The sequence below is a fragment of the Phoenix dactylifera genome, chromosome 8 (assembly GCF_051530095.1).
Source record: "Phoenix dactylifera cultivar Ajwa chromosome 8, Ajwa_hap1_PhDact_Kaust_v1.1, whole genome shotgun sequence".
NCBI classification, from domain to species: Eukaryota; Viridiplantae; Streptophyta; class Magnoliopsida; order Arecales; family Arecaceae; genus Phoenix; species Phoenix dactylifera.
Genome location: NC_143197.1, coordinates 11779945 through 11789657, shown reverse-complemented (window position 1 = coordinate 11789657; position 9713 = coordinate 11779945). Strand labels below are relative to the sequence as shown.

Genomic DNA, 9713 nt, shown 5'->3' with positions numbered 1-9713 from the left:
GGTTCTTCAGTGGGAGTCGGAGCCGGGCTTAGACTGTTACTAGGTGTGGGGGTTTGGGCTACATCAGAGGATTGCTCTTTTTCTCTACAAGGTGGCACTGGGAGTGCCTGCCGACTTGCTCAGAGTTGAGCAGACGAGGAAAGAGCATCTCTCCCCTGTGTCTGAATTGTGAGGTGGACGTAGGGCTGTCAACGAGCCGAGCCGAGCCCGAGCCACAGCAGGCTCGGCTCGGCTCGTTCCATAAAAATCTAGGCTCGGGCTCGGGCTCGGGCTCGGTACCGAGCCCTGTACTGGGCTCGGGCTCGGGCTCGCCTAGCACAGCCCCGGCTCGGGCTCGAGCTCGTGAGGCTCGTTTGCCCGAGCCCGAGCCTGCCCCGGCGGCCGGCGCCCCATCTCCGTCGCCTGTCGGAGAGAAGAACCCAGAAGCCGGCCATCCCCATCCCCATCCCCATCCCTGCCCCCATCTCCGTCGCCCGTCGGAGAGAACAACGAGCAGCCGAGCTCGGTTCCGAGTCCCGACGGTTCGTCGTCGGAGAGAAGAACGAAGGAGAGAAAAGAAGAAGAAGAAGAGAAGAAAGAAGGAAAGAAAAAAAGAAAAAAAAAAGAGAGAATAGACTCACCTCATCGCGTGCGGCGGCCGCCGGCTTCGGCCGCGAGCACCTGCACCGCCGGCACGGGCGTCGGCCGCAGGCACGGCCGAGGAAGCCGCGGGCTCGGCCGTGGGCGCCGCCGGCCGTGGCCCGACCCTCCCGTGCGAGGGACTCCTCGGCTCCTTCCCTGATTCGCCGGTGGAGGAGGGCTTCTCATCCCCTCCTCGGCTCCTTCCCTGATTCGCCGGTGGAGGAGGGCTTCTCCTTCCCTAATTCGGCAAAGAGAGGAAAAGGGAGGGGGAGAAACGGAGAAGAAAGAGGGGGAGGCGCCTCGCGTGCTTCTTTCCCAGGCGGCGGAAGGAGGCAGCGAGGCATCGGCGGCGGTCGGCGGAGGAGGAAGGCGAGAGGGGACTCAGGGGAGGGACACCGCGACACTGACACCGGGTGCGGGAGCGGGGAGCCGGGAAGATTCTGGAAAAACCCAGAACTCGGGCTCGTTTGGTCGGTGGAGAGAGGAAAAAAAAATAAAAAGAGAGAGGAGGTGGTCGGTGGAGAGAGGGAATGGGTTATTGGTTGGGCTCGTTTGGGCTCGTGAGCTGCTCGGGCTCGAGCTCGGGCTCAGGCTCGGATTTAAACGGGCCTCATTTTGGGCTCGGGCTCGGGCTCGTTTGACTAACGAGCCGAGCCCGAGCCGGGCTTTTACCGAGCCGGGCCCGAGCCGAGCCCGAGCAGCTCGGCCCGTTGACAGCCCTAGGTGGACGAGTCGGTGAATCATGTGTCATTCCAGTGTGTGTGGGCGAGGGGTGCTTGGAGCCTGTCAGGGATTCCGGAGGACGCTTGGAGTTGGAGGGATTGTTTTCTCGAGGAGGTTCGGCGATGGTCTGGTATCCCCCAGATGCATCCCATGGCTATTAGGGCGACTTGTATAGCTAATCAGGTATGGCTGGTCAGGAACACTCGGATATTTGGTGAGTCCAGTCCGTCCCCATAGTTCGTCATGGAGCGGGCTCATGCACAAACAACATAGATCATCCATGTTGATCTAGACCATAGACTATTGATAACTCGGGACATCTGAGGGCCCCACGTTGCTTCAGCAGTTCCTCATAGGATATTCTTTACCTGGGAGCCCACACCCTCGAGTTTTCTCAAGGTCAATTTTGATGGCTCAATTTCGAATGGAAGTTGGAGGGGAGGGGCTAGCTTCGTCATCAGGGGCCCGAGCTCCAGAATGGTGGCAGCGAGGGGCTGTCAAATTTTCGATACCTCAATTCCTGGCGCAGAGCTACAGGCAGCCTAGATGGGTATATGTTACATACGACAGGTGCTTCAAGCGACTTCAGTACTGCTGGAGGGTGACTTGGCTACGATGATCAGCTGGGTTCGACATGGTCCAAGCAGTGACGGAGGAGTTCATTCCCTACTCCGCGATATTTGGACGATGGTGAAAGAGAATGTTACATTTCAAGCTATGCATGTACATCGTGAAGCAAATGGGGCGGTCGACTGGGTAGCTACATATGTAGCGAGCCACTCAGAAGACACTCTATAGACTGGGGCAAGCAACTCAAGTGGCATCACATCTTGAACTGTGATGCAGCACCATCTGTAAAACTCCAAAACATCCTCCAAGGGCTAAATACATCTAGAACAAGGTTAGCAACTCAGGCCAGTTTCTAAGAGCTTTTTTTCTCTTTTTTTTTTCAGGGTAGGTAGGGCATCAGGCAATTTTTATAAGCTTCACCAACACTAGCCTACCTTTATTATTAACCCAGAAGCAAAACGGCTAATGCGTATAATCAATACACATGCCAAAATATTACATTTTGGCTACTGATCAAATATGGGATGATAAAATACATCTACCAGAAAAATAGCTGCCTGCATGAAAAAGTGATAGAGAATATAGAAAGTAGAGATCTGGTTGATCAAGGCTGAGGAATAATCAACATTTTGGACATGTGCTACTCTTCATGCATCATGGTGATCATCCAATCCAAAACAGCAGCTGAGAGGCCTGGAATCTCATCATATGGAATTATGGGAGGGCACACCAACCCTTCGCAGTGATCCAAATGAGAAGTTACAATTCGGATGCCTTCTTAAGAGCCTCAGGTAGCTAGCCATTGTGTTCATCTCTTTTCGGATAGGCATGTAGAAAACTATTTAACTACAAATGCAATCTGCATTAATTTCTGAAACATCGAGAAGATTTTTATACCATCAGCAGCAGGAAAAGGAGTAGGAGAGGAAGAAGCAAGAATACGCATCACGACAATAAAAAAGTTTATGGTAGCAATTGCTGAAAGCAAGCCAACACAATTTTTTCAGATAAGGTTTCTTATTCAAAATATCTTCCTAGCAATTGGGAAAGAAAACTTCAGCTAGTGCTTCAAGTACATGATAAGACCTTTCCTCAAACAGACAATGGAAATCCAGAACAAGAAATTTACGCCTGCAGTCCAATAATGCCTGTCAATATAAGTTTTGAAGGAACACCATTAGGCACCAGATCACAGGACCTTTTTATTAATCAGAAGAAATAAAAAACTACAACATACATTAAAAAAAAGGAGAAATAAAGCATGACAGAAGTAAAAATGCACAGATGTACAAGAAACCAAAGGACCCACCACAAGCAACTCTTCCACCAGCATTTCCAGTGCTCTTGCTAAGCTCGTGTCCACCTAAAACAAAACAAGAGCTTGTTTAAGATATTTCTTACCATATAGCATGGGAGGAATGGAAACAAAACAACTACAAACCCTCCATGATTCATCATGTAAACCCAACACTAGCCAGTACTTTAACATTTATACAAAAAAGTACAAGGTTCCATTAGACAATATAAACCATTTGAGAAGAAATACAAAAAGCAATGGAAAAGGCTATCATCTCAAGTCGCAGTATGAAGCGGGTGAACCCTGCAGATTTACATGCAAGACCTAAGATGCAGATCCACTTTCAATGTAACAGAAATTCGAGCAAAAATTTTGCATTTGAATGTCCATAGAATCCAAATCACAGGTCCAAGAATTGTGAAAATAGTGGTTAAATTACTGTCTTAAGTTGCATACTCTTTTCAACGGTTCAGCCCCTGCAGATTTTGTTTTGTAATTTTTGCTAGTTTTATCACAGCTCAGAACGGTTTGTGAAAGAAGAACCATAGTCTGATTATCAGATTAGTGAAGTTCAGATGAATTACAATAAATTCTACTATTTCTATTTTGAACTTATCATCCTAGATGGGTTATTTAAATCTGAAGGCTAAGTGTCAATTCCTTGTTGATACAATTGCAAGGCAAATGGATCTAAAAAGGAAGAACAGAGGTCTGAATTTTTGGGTCATGAACAATCAATTAAGTCAGGATATGTTTCAGAGAAATTATATGTAGAGGGAACTGGACTCAGATAACTGACATTGGTTCTACGACAGTTATGTTTAAAAAAATCTGTTATTTTCGCCCTGCCATTCTTTTTGAACTTGAAATGTTCCAATCTAGAATACAACTCTCTCAATCATGAACTTCACCCTAATCCAACTTTAAAATATTTTAATTTATTCTTAGAATAAGCTTTCCCTGAGTTTGATTAAAAAAACTCAGATCCATAGCACTTTTTGGTCCAGTAACAGATCCACATTCAGAAAAATAAACAAAACAGGTAATGCAATAATCTAATTTTATAAACATAAAAATGTAACTGCATTATGCAGTCACACAAGAATATATGCCCTAAAGTACACTATATATAATGCAACCACATGGTGTGCCTAAACATCTGCATGTAAGGCATCAGACTCTCAACTCTTTGAATACGATCTTCTTTTGATACCCCTCTCAAGAAAAAAAGAAAAATGAATGGGGTGAGCAGGGGCAACAAACCTCTTAACTGCGAGTCTTTCAAACCTGGATGAAAAGTCTCAAGGTAAAATATCCTAATGGAATTACAGTCTCCAATACTCTTGTACTCACACCACATCTTAAGACCCGAGGAACACCATACACGTAGCGGCTCTGCAATAGAATCAGATGGAGCTCCTAAACTTTGAGCCAAGACATAAAGCTATATAGTCGCCCAAATAGCCAATAAAATGAATAGACCGAAGTGAACGAATATTGTGTAAGAAGAGCTGACTGAGTCAGTCTTAAATACTTCCAAGAGCAAAAAAACCGTTCTATAAGCCAATTACAGAGAGATGACCAACACAAGCCATATCGAAATAGCCCAAATGGAGGTTACTAACAAGTCAAGGCCTATAAAATATGATTATTGGTCTGACAGTTGGTGCAGCGCGACCGTCTTGACAAACATGCGTAGTAGGAGAACAACTAGTGTCAATTTCTGGAACCGCCAGACATGGATCATTATTGAAAGTGGTCAGTTATTATGTTTTCTAGTATAAATAAGTGGAATTGCACCCTATAAAGAACCTTTCAATTTCCAACTTATCAGTCAATTCTATTAATTATCTTTGCATTAGCTTTACTACACTTTATTTACCAATAGGACTCTATCTTAAGAGTAGTGTTAACTTAAATCTCTCTTACCATAGCTTAAGCTACACCATATTCCTATCTAAATCTATCTTCTTCGAATGGCAATGTAACGATGGTGAAAGTTCTTGAAGATTAAGGCACTTGGATCTACACTACTCTTGTATCCTCTCTTCAATCATCCTCTTTCTGGACTCTAACGAAGGTGTCACACCCGTGCACCTATCTACCCCTTGCCGTTAGACTTTTTCTATAACTTCTCTAGCAAGCTAGCTAGGAAACAAGTTTCTTGACCTGCCCAAAGAGCTCCCGCACCAACATCTTGCCTCATGAACTCACACACCTAGCATCTGATGAGTATTAGCGTCTCATGTATCTAACAAAAGGCTGTCAAATATATCTATATCCCAAAAGTATTCATAGAGACTCAAGTTAATACATGCATGGACTTGAATTTTGTTTAACATGTGAAAGAGAAAATGTCAAATAAAACAGGACGACAATTGTGAGCCTCATGAGAAATAAATTATGACGAAAATGAGTATGAAGATGGAATTAAGGATATGAAGTTGCAAGCAAGGACTGCCGAACCAGTATCGGAACCCGTACCGATCGACGGTCGGTATGGTTCGGTACCGAACCGGAACCGGTATGGCTAACGCGTGCATCTTTTTGATGTTGGTAATCACTCTTTGTGATGTTCGGCAGACCTTGGGCATGATTGCGGCCACTGTGGCATTATTGCCACAATGCCACAGTCCACCTGATGCCTTTAAAAGGCACTAAGGGCGTTGGAAAGGTCCAAGAAGGCCTTCCCAACGAAATTTGACATAGGCTCCGTCGCTCTCCTTTACAAAAAATCCACAAACAATACCGATTCAGGTTATTGGAAGGAAGAGCCAAGGCTAAATAAGATTTTCTTCCTCTCCCCTGTCTCCTTCCTTCCTTTTTCTTTTTGGAGGGGGGGGGGGGGGGGAGGCTTAAAAAAAGGCATGAGTAAATGGAATCCAAGAAGTTTGCACATGGCAATGGAAAAAAAGGGTTGCTTCTCAAAGATATCACATTAAGCATGTAATGGTTGTCTTAAAAATAAATATGAATTTAGTGGTCCTTGGAGAAGAGGCATGAGTAAATGAGTTTGGAATGAATCACTACAATCATGAACCTATTATTTGGTTGAATTATTCTTATAACAGAAAACAGCATTACAAGAGATATTCCTACTGTTTTATGTACTTTTAGTTGCATATATACTCAAAAACATCCCCCCTTGGATGCTTTTCAGACTTGCAGCTCTCTGCAGCAAAGCTTAAGCCAATCAGATAAGCAGTGACAAATGCCAAGGCATTTTTAGTGGCAAAATCATGATATAACAGAATGAGTTGCCAACATGTGTCATGTCATTTTATGCTAAGCATTCTGCTGATTTGTGCCCGCCAAAGCATCCATTGCATGCCAATTTCGTATTTGGCTTCGCATCATAGCACCTCTCCTGGTGTAACCATGAAATTGTAAGACAAAACCTGAAGCTGTCTCCCTCCAGCCATTCCCAAATACCCCCCAAAGTCAATAATTGAAAACATTCTCAAGCAATGAAGAGTATATGCAGCATGTATGGTTAATGCAGGACTTATGATAGTGCATAGATTAAAACCATTTATCAAAAACAAAAAAGAAAAGAATAATGTGTGCTAAATGTTCATGAAGTTATAAGAAGCTCAAAAACCAACAGTTAATGATAAGCCAAAAGCAATGCAGATTTTTGCTATTTTTGAACTCATGCACACTTCTATCAGTGTCGATGATTAGCCAAAAAATAAAGTTGTACTTAAAAGTTTGTTCAGGTAAATAGCAATATAGCATTAATGTGAGAAATGCAAGCCTACTAAAAGCATACCCTTTCCAAGATCATCAGGGTCAGCATGGACTACTACAGCCCTTCCAATGATTGAATTTGGTCCAGAGAGTGGAATCTGAAAGATGGAAACAGTTCAGAATCTCCGAAAGCATTTAGTGAACAAAAAATAGCTGTAGAATTAAATCACCTGGTTGTCAGTAATGGTGAAACTAACAGTACCTGAAACAAGAAAAAGAAACCAGCATAAATATGTTAAGGATAAAATTATTCAATAGATAGAAGATAGGCTAGCAAGACCAATCAATGAGTCAAATGATAAAAATCTCGTTCATGTATGTGGCATGATTGTGGACAGTGTCCAATCATAATGTTGTGAAGAATGATAACCAGAGCTAAGCAAAAAAAGACAGCAGAAGACATAAATGGTACCATCATCACCGACAGTCACATTTCCAAGATCACCAGCATGGCGGCTCTCATCTTCAGGTGCCCCGTGTTCTTTTCCAGCAGGATTGAAATGTGGTCCTGAATTAAGTAAAATAAAATAAAATAAATACAATGACCAACAAAATGATTATTTTTACCAATGTCCTTAATTTAAGTTCTATTAGAAGCATTCCCTAAATAAAAATAAGTACCAGTGGACATGCAGCCATTAGTAGTGTCACCGAGGGCATGAACATGGAAGCCATGAAGCCCAGGTTCGAGGCCAGAGAGGCTTCCAGTTACCGCAGTTGGACCTAAAACAGTGAACAAAATAGCATTAGCATGTCTGATCAGTGGGATGACCTATGATGTTGTTTCAGTTTTTACATATATTTTGAGACAATTCCAGCATATATGAGATTATTAATACTAAGTGTACCATCTCCTTCTTGGATGAAGTAAACAGTGCCTTTGACACCCCCACTGCCACCAAGCACAGCAACACCCTTCACCATTTTTCAATGTGATCTAGGCATAAAAAGACCAGAAATGAAAGGATCTTCATCTAAGATAAAATTGTGAAAATGATGAGCATAAGGGAGAAAATTTGATGAACAAAATCAGGGGAAAAAAATAAAGATAAATATGCTTCCTATTTCTGGGAGCCAAAGATACGGAAACATATATTAATGCTCACACATAAAATTATACAAGTATTTGAACACACAACATCAATCTTGCAGCAAAATCAATATCACAAGCTAATTCATTGCCCACAAAGTTGAGCTCAGTGTTGAACGAGCAACTGCGACTTCAGATTGAACACCAGTGCAATTATCTCTTAAGTGCAAATTTAAATTCTAATTGATATACAGCAAAGTTGATAACAATCACACTTTGCACTCAAGATGGAGACACAAAATACACCATTTTCACATCAATTTCCTCACATAAGATGTCAGGAAGATCTCTGGACTAAATACAGTTTGCAGCAGCACGCAATTAAGTTCTGACTAACTAGAGCGCAAAGCGGCACGCATTAAGTCTAAACTAATCACAGTACAAAGTAGCACGCAAGAAGTTTGGACTGAACATTGTAAAAAAAGAACTTATTTTTTACGATGCAAAACTGCCATAAAAACATGATGAACTTGAATATTTGGTTGTTTATGAGGAAAAAAAGGAATTGTTGGGCCGGGGGGGTGGGGGGTCGGAATTCATTCATGTATTCCAAAAATCACATACGAACAAAAGGATATTGAACTAATCCACTATTTTTTTGGTCCCTAGAATTTGATTAGCTAATGAATTTACCAATCTAAAACAAAGAAATTTGCAAGATTTAACGCTAAATTTAACGAGAAGAAAAAAGAAACTAATAAAAAACCAAAATTAACAGCACCTTTGCTTTTCCACAAAAAAAGAGAAAAATCTAGGGGTCAGATCCGAGATCCCATGTGCATCAAGTAAAAAGAAAACGACTTGGAAACCAATTCATATTGGACGGGGCAGCTATAATCTGAACAAATCAAATCGGTAGCGATGAGTGATCAAGAAGCATCAGAGCCCAAACTAGAGCCAATATCGTAGATAAAAAAAGCAGCACATCAAACTAAAGATCTATACACTATAAAATCAAAATCCGAACAAACGAGAAGGATAAAGCATCTGCGTCCCTGTTCCCGAACAACCCATCGTGGGATTAAAACCCTAATCTCGAGTACTTCGACCTTAAACTCGAGATCGACGAGCTTACCTCAGGCGACCCCTTGGTGCCGAAGAGAACCAGAATGGAAGGGACGACGGAGATCACCAGTGCTTCACCTGTTCTGTCGGGGAGGGGGGTATCCGAGGCCAACTACCCAAGCATATAGTGGCAGATGAGATGACTTCGGGTTATTGTCACCTCCGGTGAGAGAACAGTTCACTGCACGCCTAGCATCATTTCCAAAATTGATACCTACTTGATTTTTTTTTATTTTTATTTTTATTTTTATTATTTTTTTTTACAACAGCACCCATACAAAAGAGGTATGGGTAGAGCCAATAAAATTAAAAAATAATTGAAAAAAAAAACAAATGCATGGCTCCTCTAAAAAAAATTTTGAAATAATAAATCCAAAAAAATAATTTAGCTAGCAATATTATTTATCTTTCGATAAATATAAATAGCCCGAAAAAATAAATCTTTTCGATAATTTGTATATATCGCAGGGCAGAAATTATTTACTAATATTATTGTACCAGTTTTGAACCTACTAAATCATCGTAATCGAATCCCACTTAATATTTTTTTAATGTTTTTCTCTAACCCCGGATTTTAATTTGATTTTACGAAAGTCT

General features: G+C 42.0%; 1 protein-coding gene across 1 annotated transcript; it reads right to left on the bottom strand.

Moving 5' to 3' along the window:
- Positions 1 to 2859: 2859 nt before the first annotated feature.
- On the bottom strand, positions 2860 to 9248 carry LOC103722793 (superoxide dismutase [Cu-Zn]-like). Its single transcript, XM_008813474.6, has 8 exons — positions 9127 to 9248; positions 7810 to 7898; positions 7583 to 7684; positions 7374 to 7469; positions 7132 to 7163; positions 6984 to 7059; positions 3224 to 3277; positions 2860 to 3062 (listed from the first exon to the last, which is right to left on the bottom strand). The coding sequence occupies exons 2-8, from the start codon at positions 7883 to 7885 to the stop codon at positions 3040 to 3042; spliced, it is 459 nt and encodes a 152-aa protein (XP_008811696.1). The 5' UTR covers positions 7886 to 7898; positions 9127 to 9248; the 3' UTR covers positions 2860 to 3039.
- Positions 9249 to 9713: the final 465 nt, after the last annotated feature.

Excerpts from the sequence above, each read along its gene's own strand:
- LOC103722793 (XM_008813474.6), bottom strand. The coding sequence starts at position 7,885 with ATGGTGAAGGGTGTTGCTGTGCTTGGTGGCAGTGGGGGTGTCAAAGGC. Across the intron at positions 7,060-7,131 it reads TCACCATTACTGACAACCAG|ATTCCACTCTCTGGACCAAA; the intron begins GTGATTTAATTC and ends TCCATCTTTCAG. Across the intron at positions 3,063-3,223 it reads TGGTGGAAGAGTTGCTTGTG|GCATTATTGGACTGCAGGCG; the intron begins GTGGGTCCTTTG and ends TTATATTGACAG.